We start from the raw sequence: 24,382 nt of genomic DNA, 5'->3' as shown, positions 1-24,382 counted from the left end.
TAACACCCTATAAGAATTCCTAAAAGGCAGCACTTTTGGGGTCTTTAACCTCTCAGTGATATTTTCAGAAAATTGTTTGCCTTATTTCTCCATTAAATACATTTTCAACAGCTCAGCGGCTTCTCTCCTAGATTCATTATGAAGAACTTACCACTGTGTTTCATTTTTTTCTCTCTTCTACCATTATGATGACAATGGTGGTGATAATAACTACTACAATTAATAATAAAAGATTGTATTTGTATAATAGAGAGTTTACAAGGCACTTACATACACTTTATATTATTTGATCATGGTCAAATCTGGTTGACATATATCCTGAAACCAAATTTAAAACTTTTTACACATCTTGCTTAAATTTGGTTTAAACAATAAGCAACATAGAGTCAAAACACAGATTCTGAAAGCTCCTTCTTTCAGTTGTTCATCCATCCTTTGAACAAATACGTATGGGTATTCCCCATGTGACTGAGTCCCTGCCGTTGGAGGGCTTACAGCATTGTGATAAGCAAAGGTCAATAAGTTGTCCCTTGGTATCTATGGATATTGGTCCCAGGATCCCCACAGATACCAAAATACAAGGATGCTCAAGTCCCTTATATAAAATGGCATCGCATTTGCATATAAATGACTTACATATAATGTATTTGCATATATTTGCATATAAAATATGTTCTCATACATACAAGATCATACTTTAAGGCATCTCTAAAGTACTCATAATACCTAATACAGTATAAATGCTTTGTAAGTAGTTATAAATACGATATAAATGTTATGTAAATAGTTGCCAGGCATGTCAAATTCAAGTTTTGGTTTTTGGAACTTTCTGGAATTAAAAAAAATATTTTTCATCTATGGTTGGTTGAATCCGTGGATCCAAAACCTGTGGAAATGGAGGGCCAACTTTTTTTTTTTTTTTTTTTGCGGTACGCGAGCCTCTCACTGTTGTGGCCTCTCCCGCTGCGGAGCACAGGCTCCGGACGCACAGGCCCAGCGGCCATGGCTCACGGGCCCAGCCGCTCTGCGGCATGTGGGATCCTCCCGGACTGGGGCACGAACCCGTGTCCCCTGCATCAGCAGGCGGACTCTCAACCACTGCGCCACCAGGGAAGCCCCGGAGGGCCAACTTTTAAAGAAATGCTGAGGCAAGGCACCCAACCCAGGACTGATGGGGGATCATAGAAGGCTTCTTGGATGCAGGCATACCTGAGCTTTGCCCTAAGGGATGAGCAGGATTTAGTTATTTGAACGCGGAAAGGCAGATTCTAGACAAAGGGAACAGCATCTGCAAAGACACAGAAAGAGAACTGCTCCACCCAGAAAGCATACCTAGAGCAGGGAATGGGGGACCTGAGGAAGGGCACATCAACACCAATTAAAAGCCCTGGAAGAGCGAGATTTAGGAAAAAAGCAATCTAATAAAATTTCCTATATGAGATTAGTGTTAGTAATATTTGACAAAGAAAAAGGAAAGTTTGGGTGATAAAGATACCAAATTGTAATTCAGAGTTGACTTCCACAATTGGGCTACTACATTGTCTTGGAATTTCAGATGCATTTCCATGTTTTTATTTAGAGGATTTTAAAAGTAAGAGTGAAAAATGGAAGCTCTTGAATGAAGAGTACCCCCTGAATCTGCACCACAGTGGCCCCCTGACCTGAGTGAGAAACCAAGGCACCACCCCTGCCCAAGTCAGAGACGGAACATTTTTTGAACTGTGACTAAATCTTTTCTAAAGGGAAAATATACAAATAAGAAAAACGTGACATGAGGCACCCTACCCACATCAAGGCATAAGCCCTCAGAACTCTGCAGCGGCCCATAACTTCTCGTTCCCCTTCCGTTCCCCTCACCTCCATGACCCTTCCAAGCCGATATGTGCTCGGGTATAACCTTGATTAAGGACTTTTCTGGAAATCCACCAGGGCTCTTTCACACTTCTCTTTGGATGAAGTTTCTTAAGAGATGTTGGGATGTTTTCTTTTTAGGTGATTACTGTCTAGAACATAGCATAGAGTCTCAGACAGAGTTCAACATATAAATTAATTGAGGCAAATAAAATCCACATAGTTTCAGCACTCTCAAATCTGAATTTCAGTTTCCAGTGGGATTAGAAGTTCTCTCTGGAAAAGCCTGCTGACCTGATGGGCTTCTGTGCCTTGCTGAGGCAATCGTGCACAGCAGTTTGTAACTGGAGCCAGGTCCTATAATAGGCACTTGGATGCCATCTAATTCAATCACCAGTCTCACGGAAGACATGGGAAGGTGAACCAAAGCACTCCGTGTAACCCCTTGGAAAAGATTTTTACTGTAATAGTTATTAAATAATTTCTAACGAAGGTTAATTGTGAAAACAGCCATGATATATTGAAGGTCATTATCGAGTTGAAAATCAGCCTGTCGTTTGCTCCAGGAGGGCCATTATGGCCCAGGTGTCCTTTCGTCAGAGCACCCAGTGCCGATACCTGTGACAGGCAGAAGGGAAGACCCTAATTCTGATTCTGTTTTTCTGATTTTATTCGAATTCAGCCTCCCTTCCTCTTGACCTTTCAGCATTTGTTTCCTATAACAATAACATACCTGTCTCTAACAATTTTTGTAGGTCACCTTCACTGAAACTTCATTTGGTCTCCTGTAAGTACTGTTGAAATTGTTATGGTTTGGTTGCAAGTGCCTAAGGCAGTATTTCAAGAAAGCTTTACGGTATATGCTAAGGTGCACAAAAGCTGAACTTTCTGTGTCGTGAAAACGAAGACAGTCACTATAACTGAAAAGCAAAGCTAACATTCATTGACTCAACCGGGATTAACCGAGGACCTACTTGTCAGGAATTGTGACAGGTATAGACACAAAGGCAATAGGTGCGTTCCTTGCTCGTGAGGGGTCTGGAGTCAGCGGGTGAAACCAGCCTGTAAGGAAAGAATTATGACAAAGCTAACCTGTGACCTCGGACCATTAGCCACAGAAATGGTCCACAGCTAAGTCTCTCATGAGACACAGACTAGAGACATCGATCGTTGTGTTGGCATAAAATTCTAAAGGAGCTCAATTCCTCACACCTAATGATAGTCTAGGCTCACTTCAGTCATGTGTAATCATGTGAAATAGGTTCCTGTGGTGTGAGGGCAGTTAGCTGATTGCAGCCAGCCAGGCATGTTTGTGGAGACATCCAAGCAAGCCTTGAGCAGACACTACCACGGCTTGGGGCTGAAGGAAGTCCAGGATTACTATAGTCCGTACAAAGATTCAGTTGAGCCAAACCAAATACTTTCTATATGACTTTACTACAAAAATGCATACAGTACAGAGTTCAATTTTTCTTTTCTTACAACCTAAACTATTAACTGCTAAGAAATACTGAAAATTTTGGGAATTCCCTGGCCGTCCAGTGGTTAGGACTTGGCACTTTCACTCCCAGGGTCCCGGGCTCGATTCCTGGTCAGGGAACTAAGATCACACACGCCGTGTGGTGCAGCCGAAAAAAAAAAAAAAAATATATATATATATATATATATATATATATATATATACACACACACTGAAACTTTTACCTTTACCTGCCTTGGCTTTCCAATAAGAAGAGAGGTTTTGGGCTCCCCTGGTGGCGCAGCGGTTAAGAATCCGTCTGCTAACGCAGGGGACACGGGTTCGAGCCCTGGTCCAGGAAGATCCCACGGATGCCGCGGAGCAACTAAGCCCATGCACCACAACTACTGAGCCTGTGTGCTGCAACTACTGAAGCCCATGCACCTAGAGCCCGTGTTCTGCAACAAGAGAAGCCACCACGATGAGAAGCCCGTGCACCGCAACGAAGAGGAGTCCCCGCTCGCAGCAACTAGAGAAAGCCGGTGCGCAGCAACAAAGACCCAACGCAGCCAAAAATAAATAAATAAAAATAATAAATTTTTTTTTTAAAAAAAGAGAAGTTTTACCTGCAGGGCCTCAAGCAAGTTCGAGGATTTGGTAATAGTTTTGTTAAAGAAAAATCTGCAAAGATGTGAACAGAAATGAGTAGAAATGCAGAACTTGTTAGACTGGGCCAAGAAATGGCAGGCTTATCTCACTCCGCCTTGCCCCTGAGACACTGCTGTAAGGTTGTCAGTTTCCCCAAGGGGACCACAGATAAAAGTATTTCTTCCACAGGACAAAAAAAGAATGCCTAGGATTCATCTTATGTCCTTTGGTTAGTTTCCTACACGTGACATCTCCTTGATCCACACAAAACAAACACTCACATTCCTGAATTACCTCTACCTGGTTTGGGTGTGTCTGTCTGTCTGTATGTGTCTCTTTCTCTTCCTCTCCCCCACGGCCTCCATTCTCTCTCTCCTCCCCTGTCTCTCTCTCAATTCTAACTAGAACTTGATACTTTAAAAATTCTCTAAGAACAAGTGGAGGAGATCTTTAAAGTTTCATTTTAGTAATGCAGCTCAATAGAAAATAGCTCCATGGTGTGTGGGAAAAGAAGACTACATCAGAGTCACAACCGGTCTTTTTCTTCATCCCTGAACGGGACGCACATTTGCCACTGGTTCTATTCAATTAACCGCCCCCCCCCCCCCCCAAACAGTTCACTGCAATGTAGGAAAGGGACACTTCAACGCGCTGCAGCTGGGCAGCTGTATGGAGGTCGGAAGGTAAAGAGAACCTCTTCTCCCCCTGACAAACCCATCTTATTCATCGGATGCTAAGAGGATGAAAGTGAAAGGAATCACATCCCAAATTGATTTAAGGAGCTCCCTGTAAAATGACTCTATATAAGGCTGATACTGGAATGAAAATGGAAAGTAAACCTTTTTACCATTTATGTCATTTCACAAGGAGAGATGGAAGTCTTGAGGCTGGGCCTGGACCGAGTTTGTTACCACTGACACTAGATCCAAATGAGTTGACCCACTTTTGCAATCTGCCCAGAACACCTGTAAGGTTCAGATCTATGACTGTGGCAGCATTTCCATCTCATTGCCTGACCAGCGTCCCACCTCAGAATTTTTTTTCTGAATTTGGTAAGATTTTGGACTATTCCCAAACTTCCATTGCCCCCAGTGAGGCAGGAAGACTGTCTCCACTGGCACCCTGGAATGGACAGGGGCTTGGGAGAGACTGAAAGTCTTAGACAAGGGACTAAGGACCCTCGGCTCAGCCAGCATCAGAGTTGTTTTCTTCTCCTTCTGAGGGGACCTCACATGGAAAGCTTTCAGCTCAGGCTCCCAGGAACTCAGTAAAAATAAGATCCCTAACTCTTCCCGGAGCCCTAGCCTGAAAATCCCACACCAGAGACGCCAGCCCAGCCCCTGTGCAGCCCCTGAACCCCTCTGCTTCTCAACCTCCCACACAGTCTCCCAACCCACCATTTCTCTCTCCCCGGCTAATTTTTTCTCCCTTAATTCTCATGGCTCTTAGTAGGGAGAAGGGAAAATAACAAACAGACAAGAGAATGAGAACATCAGATTTTCTAAGTGTGACTGTTTCTGTCACACCACAGGATTCCTTTCGCCTTCCACAGGGTTCTTGTTGAAATGTCAGTCTTGAAACAGAAGTGTCCTCAGGCAGTGCTGTCTGTCAGGGTTTGAGTTTGGGGTCAAGAGTGCTTATAACCCATTCCCGCATGGTTCTCAAGATGAGCCGTGTGGAAATGCTTCATTCATTCACTCACAAATAGGTACAGTGCACCCCATACAAGATACACAGTCAAATGGGGCCAAGTCCTGCCCTCATGTGTCCCATGATTTTCTTCCTCACAGTCTCCCAATTTCTCACCTGGATAAACAATGTGACAGCCTCACAACTTCAGGTCCCTTCCTCAGTCTCCCACTTTCTCTCCAGTCCACCCTTCACACTGTCTCGGGGAGATTCCTAAACACCACTCTGCTTCCCTGGTCAGCTTACCCCTTGTTCAAAATCTTCAGTGCTTTGCTGTCAAACCTCAGGGTCTTGGCATATGCTGTCCTCTCTACTTAGAATGCTTTTCCTCCTCCTTCACCAGGGGCACTCCTACTGATACTTCAAAACTCAGTTGGGATGTCACCACCTCCAGGAAGCTCTCTCTGACTACCAGCCCCACTCTTCTAAGTTATATGCCCCTCCCTTCTCTTCCCTTAGCACTTTGTGAATACCTCTGTCAGAGCAAAGAGATATTGAATAGTAATTGTCTTATTTACCCACTTTCTCTAACTAGACTGAGAACATGTTGTAAATAGAAGCTATACCATTTATCTCTCTTTACCTGATCTCCCCAGTAGACTGCCTAGCACATAATCAGTGCTCAGAAATTGTTTGATGAGTGAAGAAGCTCAAAGTTGAGGAGGGAAGACTGAGAAGCATACTTGTGTAATGCGGTGTCATAAATAACATAGCGGGGTGCAGCGATGACCGAGCAGAGGGATTACACACTTCTGCCTGAGGAGAAGACAGGGTCTAGGAAGGCCTCCCAAGGGAAAAGAGCTTGGGCAGGCCTTGAGGAAGGTTGGGAGAGCGCCAGGCCTATAGGGAGAAGAAGGCAAGAGAACAGTGGCATATGGAAGGCCCTCCCTGCCTCAGTCAGCATGATGCATTTGGGGAGATCTCCCTTAGAAGAATGATACTGGTGACAGTGAGAAGACATTGGTGGGGGAGTATTGGAATAATCCAGGTTAAGGCCTGAATGGAGCTAGGAGCTCAGCAGGACCCCCAGGTTTCTGGCTTGGGTAGATAAATGGTGGTGCTGTCACCCAGGATTAGGAATTGAGAGGACAAACTATTTTGGGAGAAAGAAACACCCAGTCTGCTAGTGTTGAGCTGGAGTGGCCTGCCGGACATTGAGGTGAAGATGTTTAGTAATCAGTCGGGTATGTGAGTCTGAAGAGAGTAGCCGGGAATGAAGACTCTATTATAACAGCTTCATCGGAACTTTTGTTTTTATCTCTACAATTTGATACTGTGCCTTGAGGTTTCAGTGAGGACTGCTGGGAGAGGGATAATTGGTCCCTCTTCTGCTACTGGCTTGGCTGTGTGGCCTCAGGCTGGCTGCTGGACCTCAGGCTGTGCCCGTTGCCTCCTGGGAAAGGTGACAGTTAGGGAGACCTGAAGAAAAATGGTGCAAACGCTGGCCCTACAACTAATTAATTTAGTCCTGTCTTTTGTGATTCTTCTATGGAGTGTGGAGTTCATGCCAGTGAGGCCAACCTCTTCCACTGCCTTAAAGCGGTACTTCCAAAGGCCACTGAGTACACAAAGGGGGAAGTCTTTACCTTCATTACATTGGGATCCTTGCCCCTTAGGGAGTCCTTTTTAGGTGGAGACGTCACTTCCTTGCTACAATAAACTTGTGTTTGTTCTCCCCCCATCCCCCTTTGGGGGAAGGGACTTATTTTAATGCCCTTCTGCCATTGTGATGGCAACTTTTTGTTCCTCTTCTTGCCTGGCCTGAAGCATCAACCTAGATATTGCTCCCCTGTAGGGAGTTTATTTGCAATTCTGTCTGCATTATGGAGTTTAGGCTGGGATCTGCTTTGTCTCAGGAGCCCAACTAAAACAGCATTGTTGCAAAGCAACTTATTGTGCTTTTCCTGGCTAATTTGTCTTAAGTGACTTGCACTGAAATCAAACATATTTTAATTCAAAGGTTCCTGGCAGTAATGGTACTGTGGGAGTTACATGAGGTGCTCATGGTTGAACCTCTCTTATTCCAAATATCTCTTCACAAAGGCTAAGCGGGAACTGCTAATGGAACCCAGGCACTTCCAGCAATTCAAGAGGGATTGGTATTTAACCAAACCCTGGCAACCAGGTGTGAGCATGGCAAAACTTTAGCAAGGGCATCACTCATGTGTGGAGAATGGAGTCATTTTTAATTCAAAGGACTGTGATAGAAAATTCATCATCAAACTTGAATATCAACCAACCACTGTTTAGGAAGAAAGCAATAGCATCATAGCACCCAGGAAGATTGAAATGATGCATAACAAAAATTCTCAGAGAAGCCCCCAAACAAATCATTCCATCCAACACTTTGAAGTAGATGCCTGCCTAATGTGTTCAACGAAAAAGCCTTAAAATATTTACTTCTTGATTCAAGGCAAAGATGCCAGCTTCCTTTGAATTGCAGTATCAAACACATTCCCTAATTTTTTAAGAAAATCCTAAATAGTTCAACTGTGGCCTCTGCCATACTGGCTAAATAGAAGTGACATATCATCGCAACCTCCATGGTCTAATATGTGAGTTTCTATAAAGATAAATAAAGTCTGGTGGTCAGATTCAGGATGTGGCCAGGGATTAGCCTCTCCTCAGAAGCAGCAGGCTGCAACCAGATTGTTCAGTCGCTCTCTGGAAACTGGTCATCTACGGATGCTTCTCTAATCTGTTGGAAATGCAACTTGAATAAAACCGCCTTTGGCTGACTTGATGTCTCTTTAATTAACAGGTAGGAGATCAGATCATTGAAATCAATGGGGAGAGCACCAGAGACATGACACACGCCAGAGCAATAGAGCTCATCAAATCTGGAGGCAGAAGAGTCAGGCTACTGCTGAAGCGCGGGACGGGGCAGGTCCCAGAGTATGGTACGTTTCACGTTTTGATTCACCTTTTTTCTGTTTCGTACTGTAAATGCCTGTGCTTATTTATAAAACTACATCAGTTCCCTAATTCTATGTAAATATATATTTAGTGATCAATAGCTATAGGTATATACACATGTGTTTATTTAAGCACAAGGTATATATTTCTGTGAGCTCTTTCTTTTGCTCCCTTATTTAGGTAATGTTGAAAATAGCAAATGTAGGACCTTCAGGGCATCTCTGAGTGTGCTGGGAGTTCTTGCCACATTCCTATATTAGAACTTTGGTAGTCCTCTGTTCATTTGAGTCCACAGTAATTTATCAGTTATTTCCTAAAATGGCTCGTGCATCAGACTGTCCCGTGAGATGTGTAACCGGGGCCAGGGGACAAACGAGACCAAATCTTCAAGGTGTGAAGATTAAAACATAAACTTCAGTTCATGCAGTGGTTGCATTGCCTTGGTATTTAGGGATATCCCAAAAAATCACTCCTGTGTTGTATATCTGGATGCTTTTGAGGAAGGCTTTAAAATGCATTTTAATTCATAGGTTTGCCATCAGGAGTCTTTAATGGTGTTATTTCCCAACAGCCCATTTAAGGCAAGGCTGACATCATTACCTTAGCATATCAGAAAGTGCTGCGTGGTCTTTACATGAAAAACAGAGAAACCTGAGCTGGTCTTTAATTAATCACAGGCATTAACAGAGAGACAGACACAGACAGATATCAGTACAGAGGTAGCGCAGATAATACCTGTCCAGATTAGGGAAATAGGATCTAACTGCTGATCGAATGAATAGTTCAGATTGTTTGTTGATCTAGATAAATTTGATTTTCGTTTTCGCCTTTCCATTCCCCAAAATCTAAATAGTACTTTTTCCTCTCAAATTATGCTTTCTGCCTAAGTTACCTAATAATTGACTGAAGACTTCCTTATTAGCAGGACAGATATAATCCTGCATTCAGTTGAAATGTCTGAATTGAACGGCCCTTACATACTTTGTTTCCAGAGTCTTGAACACACCCAAAGCCTACAGGAAGGGCTGGTTAAGCCCTCACATTAGGAGTAGGACACCATTCAGAACTTTCTGTAGGGTTGGCTGTACGCCCAAGGAAATATTTCATAGCTTCCCATCCTTAATACTTGGATGTAATTCAATAATTTTATTAATATTAGCAATAAGCACAGGCCTGAGCCTGTGTAATGGCACTGACATTCATCCCTTTGTAAAGAATCTGAACTCTTGAAATAGAATAACTTTTTGCACCCTAGAGCACATAAAGGGATTCAGTAATATGAAACCGGCCTGTGAGATTCTCTCACTTCTGAAAAAGATCTCGTTTTAAAGGTGTGTTTCACTCCATGACAAGACCTGTTATCTATATCCAGGGGTTCTCATAGAGTTAATGCTGTTCTTATTGTTCTAACAAATTAATCTTAAAAATTAACCTGAACAACATGGCTCTCCTGAACTTTCTATTCTTTTTGTAGCATCACTATTTGGTCCCGACTCTGAGCACCCCCCACACCAGCTGCCGCTCTGTAGAGAGCAGTTAGAATAGGCTGCCAACCAGCGTGGCATAACTCAGACTGTAATGCCTGAGCATGAAGCTGCCTCAAAGCAAAAAAAGGAAAACGTGTTTTTGAACAGCACAAAAATTCAAGATCACGTCGACAGTATCCCATTAATTCTTAATGTCGTCTGAAAATATCTAGTTAAGGTTAAATTCCAAAATTAACCGGCACAGAGAGTTTGATAAGTATCTGTGCACACTTTTGAGGGACCCATTGTCAATACTCTTAACTCCAGCAGTACTGCAGAACTTCTGAATGTACTCTTCTGAAATGTAACATTAAATCATAGACACTGGTAGTGGTAGAGCTTGTCTGCTCCTTTTGATGTTAGATTTGACATGGATTTTGACTGTAAAATAATTTTAGAGGTTATGTCACAAAAGAACAAATCTAAAAGAGTAAAGCCATCTCCTTTAGGGAAGTGAACGGATAGTCATAAACTAAGTAAACATTAGTTCTTCAGGAAAATCTAAGTCAAGATTATGCATAAGAAACCAAGAAGGTTAGGGGTCCCATCAACATTTTTGAGGACAGTGCCTCAAATGATATTTCTGGAACCTCACCACGACTGATGAGGAGGCTGTTTCAGGGTCCCCGAGACCACCCCACATTCAGAGATTTGCTTATGAGACTCCTGGGGCACAGAATACAGTTGTGCTCACAGCTCAGCTTTAGGACGGTGATGTAGTAAGGACACCCCGTGGGATCATAAGGAGGTATCCACGTGCAGGCTTCCTTATGCTTTCTCTGTCTCCCGTGAGAGGTCCCCCGGAGAGCATTCTTCTGAAGCAACAAGAATGAAGCAGCATGTGCACGATGATGTGGCTGCCCTGCAAGGTCCATGGGCGGTTGGGCAGCCAGGGTTTCTCCTGGGGGCTGGGCACGCAGGCACCCTCTGCCTGGCACGTACCAAAGTTCCAGACTCCCCAGAAGGAAAGCATAAACCACATTGTTTGTACAAACAGTTGAGGTACAGTGAGACACCCTTTTCGCTTAGGAGAGCTATATGTTAGTGTAGGGAACGAATCACCAGCCACGTTCCCAGATGCCAGCCGAAGGCCAGCCTTGCAAGAAGGCCTTTCTAAGGAGAGCGGTCCCAAGCCTGCTCTGGGAACTTGTCCGGCACCAGGAACGAGCCACCAAGTGGCCACACGTTCACAGACTGTGCAGATGCCCCCAGTGTATGAGGAGCGCCCAAAGCTAAGGAACGTCGCGATTCCTCCAGCATCAGTTAATCTGATGATCTAATTCCTCCAGCATCTCTCGTGAAACACAATTTGCTTATTTTTGTTGTTGTCCAAGATAGGCTAGCGTGTATTTTAATAATATGGGCAAGGGGTGCAGGTCACAGAACAACAGAAACAAGAACGATGAACGAAAATCTTTGAGCTTACTAGTAGATGTGACCAAGGACATAATCCACTTCGTCCATATGCACCCTAATGACAGGAAACCTGATTTTTCTGTCAACTATGAGTATAATCTTGTGTTTGTTTCCTCTGTTTGCCCTTTAAGATCCCAATCTTGGCATAAAATCTGGCCTTAAAAGCTTGTTAAAGGGAGTTATCAGAATCCATAGGAGATGTTACCTGTTAGGGAAGTGTGGAGGCTTAACCCAGCCTGGGCAAGAGTGAACTCTGAAGGTGAAGAGACTGGCAAACAGCCTCTGGAGGGGTTTAGGTGATAACCCCCAGCCCTCCCTCTGATACCTTCAGAATTCAGAGCAGCTTTGAAGCAAGACCCTTATCTGGACTTGTGGACACGTCAGGGAAAAGCTGATCTCCGTCAAGAGAAATAGGAAAACTCTCTTGCTCAGAGCCATTAAGGTGATCTGTGACAGAGATAGATAAGCGCAGGTGCAACGGAAAGAAAAACACACCCCAGGTGATCTGTCAGATTGTCGACTACACAATCGACAGTGTGAAGCCAAGTGAGCTGAGGAAGGGAATAAATATGCTGCAAATTTGCCATCCATAATTACCATGAGACTCATCGGCAGACACACCTCAGCCAATTCAGAGGCGAAAATCAGCAAATGCAGCCACGAGCGAGCGTAGCGGCTGCTCCCAGGGGTGGCTGAGCAGCTGTGGGGAGGGTGGGGAAATGATAAGGGCTTCGGCGGAGAAGCTGCTTTCCTAGTTAAGTCCTTGAAAGAGCAGCTCAGGAGATAGACACTTCAACTCCACTCTAGTCCTCAGGATAAGAATGTGTTGATTATAAACTCAGTGAGAGCTTGGGTTCCCCCTCCCCTGACACATACATCTCAACAACTAGCAGGAAGAAGGAAACTTGACTCCATGATCAAAAGATGATACAGCAGAAGCAGCGGCCTCCTGAATACTGGTTCTTGCTGTTACAAGTAAATCTAAAGAGGTTAAGAGAAAAGAAAGCATGCATCCTGGTTCTAAAGCTGCATAGGAGTACGTTATGCAGATTAGCTCCCTGTCTTGACCTACAGGTGTCCTTCATTAGCATTCAGGGACTACACGGAACATTTGCTTGATGTACACCCTGAGCCACAGAGCCAGGGCCAGGGTAAATAGAGGTGCCACTGGATGAAAAAATGTCCTCCACAAGCAGTTCAGACCAGCGCAGAGCCTTGCCCTGGTAATATTTGCTGTTCAAATCTCATCAGAACAAGACAGAATTATGCTTTCCCGTCTTGGTTGGTGATCTGACCTGTTGATTCTCTTAAGCAACATACAGGTCTTTATGACAAGAATGCTGAAGTGAGTTTGATTGTAAATGATCTCAATGGTTTTAGGAGGCCAGGCAGGGTTCCCAGGAGGAAGCAAAATTCTCAGAATACCAGTGGCCCAGGGACAACTAACACCAAATGACCACATCTCCCTCTGGGGAAAGAAACAGCCGATCCATGAGTTAGACCTCTGCCTGCACTTCCATTTTCAAAGTTAATTGTATCTTTGATAGGTGTTGAGTGTGACAGGCCTTTGGTAAATGAAACTGTTTACATTTTATAAGGGTAATATAACTACATTAAGTAAGAAAAGATCTATTTGAGCCATACTATATATATTCAGACTATAGCTGAAGAACTGAATGGGCTAAATAGTTAAAAGTCTTCCTTTAACCAGTAAATAAAAATGATTTACAATAATATTAGAGCACCAGATTAAGCAGTACCAGTCTGTACGTATATGGCGATAAGCAGTGTTTGTTTATTCTTCTTTAATAATATGCATTAGCATGTGAATGTTATAAGCCTACCCCTATAATCTTGTTTACAATTACTTGTTCAAATCCTTTCTTCCCTCTGATCATACAAAGGTCAACTCTAGACATTATACTCCTACCACATATTCCATGTAAGGCAGAACCTGTAATTAATATCATTACTTAATGTCATTACTATTTCCTCAACAAAAGCAGGATTTTTCTGAGCACCTACTATGTGCAAGGCACTTTGCAGGCACTGAAGGTAAGACACAGTCCTGGCCCTCAGTGAGCTGAAAGTCTAAGAATGAGGATACGTATAACAATTGATTCTAATAGTGTGGTGACTGATTAAAAGGTCTCAAAGGATCTGCTCTAATGAAAAAATTTTAATGGGTTTTATTAGTTATTTGTGGAATTTAAGAAGTACTTTTAGAGTGTTAAGCATCCTTGAAAAGCACTTTGCTTCTTTAATCTGTTAAGCATTTCCTTTGTAATACTTATGCTAATAATTTGTACTTTTTCTGAAGAAAAGGACTTGCTGAGTATGGGTAAATTTCTGCTTAGACCTAGTCTGAATTATTCTCATTTCCAAGTTAGTGAGATCAAACTCTATTGAGCAAATTTGCTAATCATTGCTCTTCCCCTCCTGTGGATCTCAGCCTGGAGCTCTGTAACCTCACAGCCTGAGGTGTCCGTGGTGCACGACTCTGTGCCCCCCAGACATGGGGAGAGTCTCTGTTGCCTTTGCCTCAGAGACCACATTTATTGGGACTTTAAATGGTTCCATAGCCTTTGCACTGTTCCGCCTGCATTTTTAATAGGGCAAAAGGTGGCTTGCTTCAATACTAAATTCTGAAATTTAATTTCAGCTTCTGACATTCATGGTTGAGTGTATCTTCCTTTTTCATGAGTGGTTCCACAAATCACTCCAGTTCACCTCCACTGAGCCAGATCCGGGAAGAGGAGAGGCTGTCAGGCAGAACCGTGGCTGTGTCATACAGAGAACAGGGTTCTTCCTCCGCTGCAAGGCTCCAGACTGCTCTCTGCAGCATTTAGTGAACCCCAGGAAATTCACTAATCATGAAACTTCCAGTACGTTTCTGTTTCATGGAGTCAGACGCAGGGGGCTTCCTTGAAGGATACACAAGTCTGAAATTCTTTTCCCCACTGCTCAGCCCAAACCTCATTTATTAAAGTGCTTTAAGGATGGGGGTGAAATCCCATTTCTTCACATCATTTTATTGGAAACCTTGGACTGTGATGAAATTCCTTCTTTTTTGCGTATTCTCCCAACCTACATTGTTCTCTTGCAGGGTATATTAAGTGACTCATTTCCCCCAGTCCTCACTTGTTAGGTATTTAAAACTCTGATAAAATATATTAGACCACGAAGTAACCAAGAAACCAACCAAGAAGAACCAGTTTACCTCTTGAGGTCTGCCCTCCTTCAGTTCCCTAACACGTAAATTGTTGGAGGAAATGAGTGAATGAACAGATACCTTTCCCAGCCCCCACTGAGAAGGGCTCCACATGCATCTTGGAAAACCTAAAAATTCCAGCTCCTCCAGTAACTCATGCTGGATAGTTGTATTTAGGTTCTGGTAAGAACTTCCTCTTGCTTTCCCTAACGGGAAGCTGAGCTCTCCCAAGAGAGGGCTGCTTCCACAGCAGTCCAGGGAGAAGGCAGCCTTCTCAGAGGCAACGCTGCTGAGCACTGTAAGAGCATTGGAACGGACCTCAAAGAAGTCACGAATTCCAGAGAATAGTTTTTATATGGAGGGCAGGGGGGGAGTGGCGATCAAGGTTAAAAGAAAGCTTGCATCATGGTTTTAAAGCTGCACACACACACACACACACACACACACACACAGACACACACACACACACACACACAGACACACACACACACAGGACTGGGTTGATTTGGCCCAGGACTCTGTATTTTTTCTTTTTTTCTTTTTTCGCCCCAGTCAAAAGGACTCTGTATTTTTAAAGTGCCACCCGAGAATCCCATGCCCCGGAGACAAATCCATGCTGGGTTTGTCTCCTTTAGCGCTCCTGTAAAGGCCAGCTGCAGGAGTTTCTGCTTTTTTGTTGTCCTCTGTATGTCTTGTCGACCTCTCACTCTGTGAGCCTCAGCCCCTCAACCCGGCTCCTCCTTTGCCCATCAAATCTGAATCCCTCTCCGTTCAGACTCGCAACTGTTAAAATTAAAGAAAGGAGACTAGATTTTCCTCCCATTTCCATCTCAGGCTTTTTTGACAGTCTGAGCTCAGCTCCCAACCCTCCTCATTGAGGACAGCCTGACCCTGTGTTCAGAGCATGACAGTGTTGATTCAGGATAAGCTTCTGACCCCTCAACTACACCCATTATGAAGCTAAATGCCAAAGTTGTTTTCCCCACTGTCTGATTTTCTCTCGTCTCAAAAGAGATATGATACAGAAAAGATTTTGACCCCTCTGAAGGAGCTTGCCGACAAAACCCTGCTTTCTAGATACTAAAAGTGGAGTTTAATACTATAAGACAAATTCCTGGGTAGGTCCAGCCAACTCCCATAACCAGCGAATGTCAAGTCTCTAAAGCATCCCTTCAGAGATGCCTGGGCCTATTGCCCTATCCTGGTGTTCCCTAATCAAATAACTCACCAGCGTTCATTTTAAAGTACTCAAAACCCCTCATTTCTAGTGGAAGAATTAGTGAATCAATAAGGCCAGATTTTTGTTATTTGAGAATCCTGCCTGCAGCCTTGCTCAGAGATAGGGTTACCCTGATGCCCTGTTCTGACAAAGACATCCCAACACTTCTTTTTAACTGAACTCCCTCAGTCAGGACCGAAAATGCGATTATATAATGCCTTGCTCCAGGCTTGAATTACATGCTCTAATTGTAGCAAAATCTTACACATTGAGAATCACACATTCTTCAATGTGCTGTCTGGGTTCAAAAAACATTTTAGCAGAACAACAAACATACACTTAGCCTGGACTAAACAGCTCTTGACTCTAAGTTAGCTCAGACATTTGCTTACAGAAGAATCTGTGTTTACACTTCTGTCAAAAGGTCTCTGTTTTTTTTGGCACACACTCTCCAACAGAGAGTGACCCTGGCCTCATCAGGACCCTGAATCTTAGGACTGAACATGTACACTCATAACATCTGCATCAGATATGCCTAGCACAGGATGCAACTCTGTTTTTCACGTTTCACCATACTTTCTGCTACAGCCTTCATAGCAATTTTTTCCACCATATTCTGGGCTCCTTGATTTGATCTCCTGGTCCAAGGTTTCCTAGCACATGTATCTTTCAAGCCCAGTAAAGCCCACATTTAGAACCAAATGAGAGCCTTCTCTGTGTGACACTAAAACCACTTGATGGGTTTTGTACAAAATTACTTGCATCTTAGCAGGGCTAAATGGTAAACTCAATAAATTCTGAAATTTAATTTCCCCCCTCACATTCATTGTTAAGCATTAGTTCCCTCACCACAGAGAGGCTCTACTTTCCCTTTAACCTCAAATTGTTCATTCCCACCCTTGAGACTCCCTCCCCTCAGACACAGTCTGTGCAATGAAAAGCATCCCAGGGGGCATAATGGGACATCCATGCGGAGCGCTGTTCCATTCTGCGTGTTGAAGCCATGGATACACGGCAGCATGTGTGGAGCAAGGTAGGCATTCAGACAGGGAATGTCATCAGTGTATACTGGCAAAGCGGGGATCAGGCCCCCAAATGTCTGAGCTGCGTGGATTAAGTGCATCTGATCACAGTAACTTCACATCCCCCTCTACCTCGCACCGTGTGGACCCGAGAGAACATAGCATCAGGCGTTGCAGGGAGCGGTTATTACATCTCCCAGGGGCCTGTCTCGCGGAGATCACTGACAGATAGTCCAGAATTTCTAGTACCCATCTTCATGTAGGTAAAGAACTGTAGCCCAGGCGCTGAGATAGACACAGACCAAGACAGCGCTAAGAGGCTGGTTTCAGAGCACAGACCTCAGACAGGTGAGTACAGCCACGTAGAACAGGAAAAACCTGGCTGCATTGTTTTCAACTTTATTTTTTCCAGAAAATAATTACAGCCAGCAAGTCAACTGTGAACTTTGAATATAAATAAGCAGATTGTCACAGGTGAAAAGAGCTGTAAGAATTGATGAGATTATTAGAGAAAACATAAAAACAGGGGCACACCATATCTTTAATTTGAGGATTTTTCAAAATTTAGAAATGATTACTGTGACTTCTCAAATGACAGCTGGTCTCACTAAAACACCCTATCATTACGAGAAAATTCTGCAAAAATTCTGAAGTTACAATTTCAACAATTTTTAAACATTTGTGCCTCCTTAAAAGCACCTCAGGATGCCTTCAATATTTTGAGGGAAAAAAAATCTACTTTTGGATTATGAACGTAGCTCAGTCTTTCACTAATTTCACTGGCTGCATGCTTGACAGGGTCAGCTTTACTTAAAGTCTTTATTCTTACTGCCTAGATAATTTTTATTCAGCTGCTCTAAACGTACTAAGCAATCTTGATTCTAACAGTAATACTATATCTTTGTCACTGGTTCTGTTAATTCTAATGATTGGTCCTAGGCTCTTCCTCCCCTTCCTTTAGGAATGGTACCTTCCAGTCTCTCCATGTGCATGAAAAGTGACAAGCATGGGTCCCCATATTTCTACTTATTGGGCCACCCTAAAGACACGGTTTGTAAAATCTGCATGAATATTATCTTTCTCTAATGAGCTTTGGTTTTGCATATGTTTTTAACTGATGTATAATGCTCTCTCTTTCGTAGTAGCTTGTCTAATTATTGCTAGAGCTCTGGAAAATATTTATAGTTGAGACCTTATAAGTGGTAAGGATAGGATTTGCGGGTTCAGGAAAATAAGAGGTGCACCAATTCCAGGGGTCCAGCCTAGAGTGGCCCCAGCAGGAAGGAAAGGCCGGGAGGGTACGTATAGCAGAGGCAGCATTGGGTGAGTTCTGCCCCACACACTTCAGAAAGTCCTCCGTGGGCTTCAGTGCAGAAAAACAAAGTATATTTCCTCTCAGCCCACGTTTGGCCAGCTCCAACGCAGGCCACCCTTTCTACACCAGACAGACAGAGCTACAGTCGTCACACATTTTAGCCCTAGGAACCCAGAACTCCACCTGGCATCGTGCTATTTCCCCAGCCTGCTTTGTGCCAGTCATTCAGTCAGGACTGGATCTTCCAACTCACCTTCCTCCGTACTCAGTGATGCAACCAAGTTTAAGGGGAAAAACACAAAGCTTTTTTTGAGGGTGGTCATAAGTTTGTATCTAAACAGTGTCCACCACTATTTCAAAATGAACATCCTTAAGTGTTGGCTGTATTTTAGCCAAACATCCAGTAAAAATTCTTAAGGAAACTAAGTGTCCTGTACATGTGTGTGTATATATAGACACATACACACACAAATAAAGCAGAATATAGATGACAGCCTTGCAAATACTGTTCATGCAACTTTTTACCCCTCAACTACATCCCTAGAGCAGCCCACGTGTCCAGTGTCAGATCCTGCAGCGGGTCTGTGAGTACTGCCACAATTTTTAAAAACTGGGATTTTAAAATGTCAGTTTAACTTTTCAGCAGTAATTGATAGGCACGCTCAGTCCCCGCGGTTAGCCGTGGAAGCAGGAATCAGACGACACACTTCTCAGTTCTGGTTTGATTCTACTCCATTTACACTGTCACAGCCACGGCTAAGCATTTCTCCACCGAAGTCTTTTAAGCTGACCTTTTGAATGTTTTCTGAAGTATGTTTTTCAATTGTTAATAACTCTGCTAGTTGCCATCCAGGACTGCTTTAAATTAAGAATGAAAGGCAATATTCACTAAATGAATTATTGAATTGACCTACTGCTGAACATTTCCTTATCAAGTACGTTTATGCGGATGTGTCTATACACACACACACACACACACACACACACACACCCATCACAATCATTCCTAAAGATGTCTACAAAAACAGAAGTTTTAAATGACTCATTTCTCTGAAGTGTCTGTCTCTCAAGGATAAGTTATTGATCAGGGGAAACTTAAATTAGGGCATAAAGAAGACAGTTGCAATGTACTGGAAAAGGTAAAAAGCCAGGGAATAGTTCTTGGGGAAATCTAGTCCAGTGACCGTGGTTTAAAGAGGTATAGGTTTCTGTTTCTGACAAAAGAAAGGTATTTGCTTGTCACATAGTTTAGTCTGCATTCCACAGAGGTGAGGGGACCTGAATCAATTCACTAGAGTCATTAGCTAAAAAGCTTAAAAACCAAAAAAACCCCCCAATACTGGAGGACTCTTTGTGGTCTCAGTTCAGCTCCACCAACATCTATCAGGCGCCTTGCTCAGTGCTAGGGAGATAAAGATTAATGAGAGAGTCTCTCCCTATGTGCATCCCCAAGCAAGGAGGGGTGACAGGGAGAGAATGAGGTAATGGGACAAGTATGAACAGTATTGGCAAAGGAGTGATAACAGCTCAAGGGACACAGCACCCTAAATCTGCTGAGCAGGGTTGTAGAAGATTCTACTGTACCTAAGAGGTGACATTTTAGCTGGACCTTGAGTGACAAGTGTGATTTCACCCATGTGAACAAGAGGGAAGGCAGCTACCACACAGACTGAGTAGGAAAAGGGGAGGGATGGGATGAAAGAACATTAAAGTGGGGCTCCACGAAAAGGACCTTCTATGCCAAGCAAAGGAATTCGAATTTTATATAATCAGATGTCACCAAAAACTTAAGTGGAAGGGTGAAAATATCTGTATTTGGAATTATGCCTCAATAGTATTTAAAATGGCTTTTATAGGAAACTGGGGGCAGTTAAAATGTAATTGTAAAAGCTGCAGCAAAGGATGTGAGGCCCAGAATTGGGGAAGTGGTGGTGGAAATTGCAAGTTGGGAATGTAGAGATATTTCAGACATTTCACTGATGGAAATAACCTAACTTGGTGAATAACGAATATAAGGGAAAGGGTCAGGGAACAGGATGTGGCCAGAGTTGGGTGGCAGACGATGTCACGTGGGCCAAGGGGCAAGTTTAGGAGTGAAGATATCGAGGTTAGCTTCGGACTTGTGGAGTTTCTGATGCCCGGAGGACACTTAACAGGAAGCAGCCCACGAACAGGGAACTTGGATCAGATGCTCAAGGGCCGGAGCATTTTGGAAGTCCTGGAGTCCTGCAGTGGGATGAGCTCTCCCCGAGAGACCCCGCTGCATATAGAGAGGAGAATCCACGGGACACGGTCACATCTGAGTGGCAAGTAAGAGAAGGCGGTGAAGATGACCAGGAGAGGGCAGTCCAAGAGGCAGGAATCTCTTCCCGAAGAGAAGAGTCAGGGAAGCCAGGGTGAGGGTGCAGGGAAACTACAGGGAGAAAGGCCTCTGCCCTGAAATGGACTGGGAAGGCTTTTAGGAAAGGCGGGGGAGGGCAGGGCCTAGAAGCACCCTTGCCTGCGGGGTTTAACACAATGCAGGTGCCTAGCGCTCAGTTAAGGGTGATATTGTGAGGATTATTGGTGGGTGGGAAATGGCCTTCAGCTGCTCCTCTGCGGGACCTCACCATAGGCCTTCCCCGCTGGCTGCCCCGTGTTCTCGGCCACACTGGGAATCCACCCAATGAGACCACAGGTAATTAGAGCTCCTGCTTAGATCCAGTCCTGGGGTTAAGGCCTGGCTTTTCTGGTTTGATTTTTCAGAGGGCAGGGGTAGGTAGGGTATAAAGATGAATAAGACACCGTTTCTACCCTAAAGGAACTCTGTATGTAGGGAATGTTTAAGGAAAACAGGGTGCTCATTGTTTACAAAAAGTACTCCTTAGGGACTTCCCTGGCCGTGCAGTGTTTAAGACTCTGCATTCCCACTGCAGTGGGCACAGGTTCGATCCCTGGTTGGGGAAGTAAGGTCCCGCATGCCGTGCAGTGCGGCCAAAAAAGAAAAGACCTATTGAAAAAAAATACTCTTTAATCACACTCTTGTTGAAACCATTCTCAAATATACTGTGTGTTACATTCCTGGATTGAGGTACAAAGTATCCTGAAAATGGGCATGCTCTATTTAATTTCGCTTTTCCCCTGACACATTTGCCCTTTGAAATCTGGATTCCATCATCAAGACTGTAGTGAAAAGTGTCCCCTCAGCGATCACCAGTCTCACCATAGTAACAAAATCCAGTGACTGATTCCAACCCTTCATCTCCTTGGGACTCCCAGTAAGCTGACACTATTGGTCAGTGTGTTAGCTGGATTTTCTCTTTCCTCTCTGATTGCTCCCCTGGGGTCTTCTTCAACTCTCTTCTCACGCACTGACACCCCTCCCCCAACCTGTCCCTCAGGACCTCATCGGCTCTCATGGTTCCGCCTGTCACCACCATGCAGATGACTCTGATGTCTGTTTTGCTCTCTCTGATTTCATTCCCAAGACTTCCAGCTGCCCTCTCGACATTGCTCTCCAGATGCTCCACATCTGTGTATCCAAAATTGTATTCATGATCTTTCCTCCTAAACTACTCCTCCTCTTGAATCACCTGTTAATTAAGAAACCATCAACCCTCATTGTTGCCCAGCTCAGAACCATCCGAAGTGCCTTCCCACTCATATATATGCAGCCGGTTCCCAAGTTTGAGTGATTTTACTTCTCTCATTTCTCACAAGGGCCCTCTCCTCCTTTCCTCTTGTCATTCTACTCCCATTCAGGCCCACGCCACAGGGTGAAGTAACCTCTACCTGTTTTCCCTACTGCTATGGTCAATCTTCCCTGCTCACTGATGCCAGAGCAATTGATTGTCCTAAAGGACTGCCCCGCTCAGAGACCTTTGAGACACACTCAGACACACACACACACACACACACACACACACACACACAGCCTTAAATGAGTCCTCAGAGCATCCCTGATTTGGCCCCGTCCAAATCAGTCTCATCTCTCTTCTTCCACAGTATCGTGTACATATCTGTGCTGCAGCGCTGCCGGAACACTTGGCATTGTCCTATATTTCCACCTTCGTGATTGGGCTCGTGCTGGTCCCTTGGCTTGGAAAACCCTCTCCCCAAATCATGTCCTCCTTCAAAAACCAGGTTGAAGGCTGCCTTCTCCACGAATCCTCGCCCAAATCCACCATCAGAAGTAATCTCTCAGTCCTTTGAAGTCTCATAGCCCTTCACGCATCTCCCCTTTCCCCTATCACTCTGTTTTGCAACCTGGTTATCAACGTCCACGGAGTCTTTCCCCTTTATGGAGTTCAGATGCTGGTTATTACCCTGGGTTCTTAAAACAGTGCTTTGCAGAGAGAGTGAACAAGTAAATGCATTAATTAATAAAAGTCTTGCAGTATCATTAGGTCATCATTCTGAAAGCGAATTTCGGATAGATTGCCTATCTCTACGTCACTTAGTTGTTCTGGGGCTTTATCTTCCACTGTCATCTCATTTTGTGTCTAAATTTCTATTTGTGTTTTTATGCATGTGGAAGGTTACTTATGTTTCTGGAGAAGTGGCTCTCTCTAGGGGGTGTCCTATGTGTCCCAGCAGTTCAGTCCCCTCTTGCCACTCAAGGGCCAGGGACCAGTTGGTCCCTGTGTTTGCGGACTCAAATTCCACGGGCTGCCAGATCGCTGCTTTCTGGCTTCTGCTATCTGCCCCCTGGTGGGAGAAGCTGGTCTAGAGGCTTGAGAAGGCTTCCTGGTGGGAGGGGCCAGTGCCTGCCCTCTGGTGGGCAGGGCCTTATCAAGGGGCGCGTCTAGCCACAGGCTTGGCTGTGGGCCGGGAAGTATTTAAGGAGCCTGTCTGTTGATGGGTGAGGCTGTATTCCCACCTTGCTGGCTGTCTGGCCTGAGGCGTGCCAGCGCTGGAGCCTACGGGCTGTTCGGTGGAGCCAGGTCTCGTTGCTAATTACCCAAACTGGATGTCCGCCTCCAAAGAGTCCAAGAAGAGGAATGCTCCCTGATATTTCCGCCACCAGCTTTTATGAGCCCAGAGACAGCCACAGCCACACCCCCGTCTACCCCGGAGAGAGACCCTCCAAGACCAGCAGGTAGGTTTGGCCCAGGCTCTGGTGTACACGAGACCTTGTGTGCGCGCTCCAATAGTGGAGTCTCTGCTTCCCCCAGGGCTGTGGGGCTCCTGCACTCAAGCCCCGCTGGCCTTCAAAGCCAAATGCTCTGGGGGCTCCTCCTGCTGAGGGCAGACCCCCAGGCTGGGGAGCCTGACCTGGGGCTCAGAGCTCTCACTCCTGTAGGGGAACTTCTGCGATATAATTGTTCAGTTTGTGCGTCGCCCACCTGGGGGGTATAGGATTTGATTACATCGCGAGTGCGCCCCTCCTACAGTCTCTCATTGGGTTTCTTCTTTATGTCTTTGGATGTAGAATATCTTTTTTGGTAGATTCCAGTCTGTTTTATGGGTGGTTGTTCAGCAGTTAGTTGTTATTTTGGTGTGCTCGTGAGAGGAGGTGAGCAAATTTCTACATAGGCTTTTGTTGAGATAAAAGGCGTAGGAGGATGGCCCAAATTTCCACTGACCATCTCAACCTCAATCAGAAGTAGATGTTTGTTTGTATTTTAATAAATTCCTGCCTATTTGCTTCTTTTCTTGTATTGCTTTCTGTTAAGAGTTGAATGGAGGAAAACTGGCTAGTCCAGTGTTCCAGGTAATTATTTCTGGTTAATCGGAGTTTTTATTGTTTCCATTTTATCTCAAATAGGTAGCCGTGACCTAGGTCAGTCTAGCTACTCATTAGAATCACCTAGCTAGGTCAATCTAGCTACTCATTAGAATCACCTGGCTAGGTCAATCTAGCTACTCATTAGAATCACCTGGGGAAGTTGCAGTTAAAAAATACCCGTAGAGGCTCCTCCCCAAGCCAATTAAACCAGAATGGTGCCAGGAGTGATGGGAGGTATGCTGCTTTGTTTTTTTAAAAAAAAAAACGTGCCGCAGGTGAGTGTACTGAGCAGCCTGAGTTGAGAATCACCAGTCGCTTAGATGAGGGAAATCATACAGGGAGGCTATTACGGTAACTTAGGAAATTTAGGGATGGGGCAATGAGGTGCTGAAACAGCAGAAGT

General features: G+C 44.4%; 1 protein-coding gene across 2 annotated transcripts in view; it reads left to right on the top strand.

The window, feature by feature from the left end:
• The window catches only part of MAGI2 (membrane associated guanylate kinase, WW and PDZ domain containing 2), a 1,338,731-nt gene that overhangs the window by 1,271,325 nt on the left and 43,024 nt on the right, over positions 1–24,382 (top strand). For both annotated transcript variants that reach the window (XM_060020317.1, XM_060020318.1), the window contains one exon: positions 8,409–8,547. In XM_060020317.1, coding sequence (XP_059876300.1) covers positions 8,409–8,547 — 139 coding nt within the window. The remainder of the gene's footprint in view (positions 1–8,408; positions 8,548–24,382) is intronic.

This window comes from Delphinus delphis, chromosome 9 (assembly GCF_949987515.2).
Source record: "Delphinus delphis chromosome 9, mDelDel1.2, whole genome shotgun sequence".
NCBI lineage: Eukaryota > Metazoa > Chordata > Mammalia > Artiodactyla > Delphinidae > Delphinus > Delphinus delphis.
The sequence above is the reverse complement of the archived record's forward strand: the minus strand, read 5'-3'. Positions and strand labels throughout refer to the sequence as shown.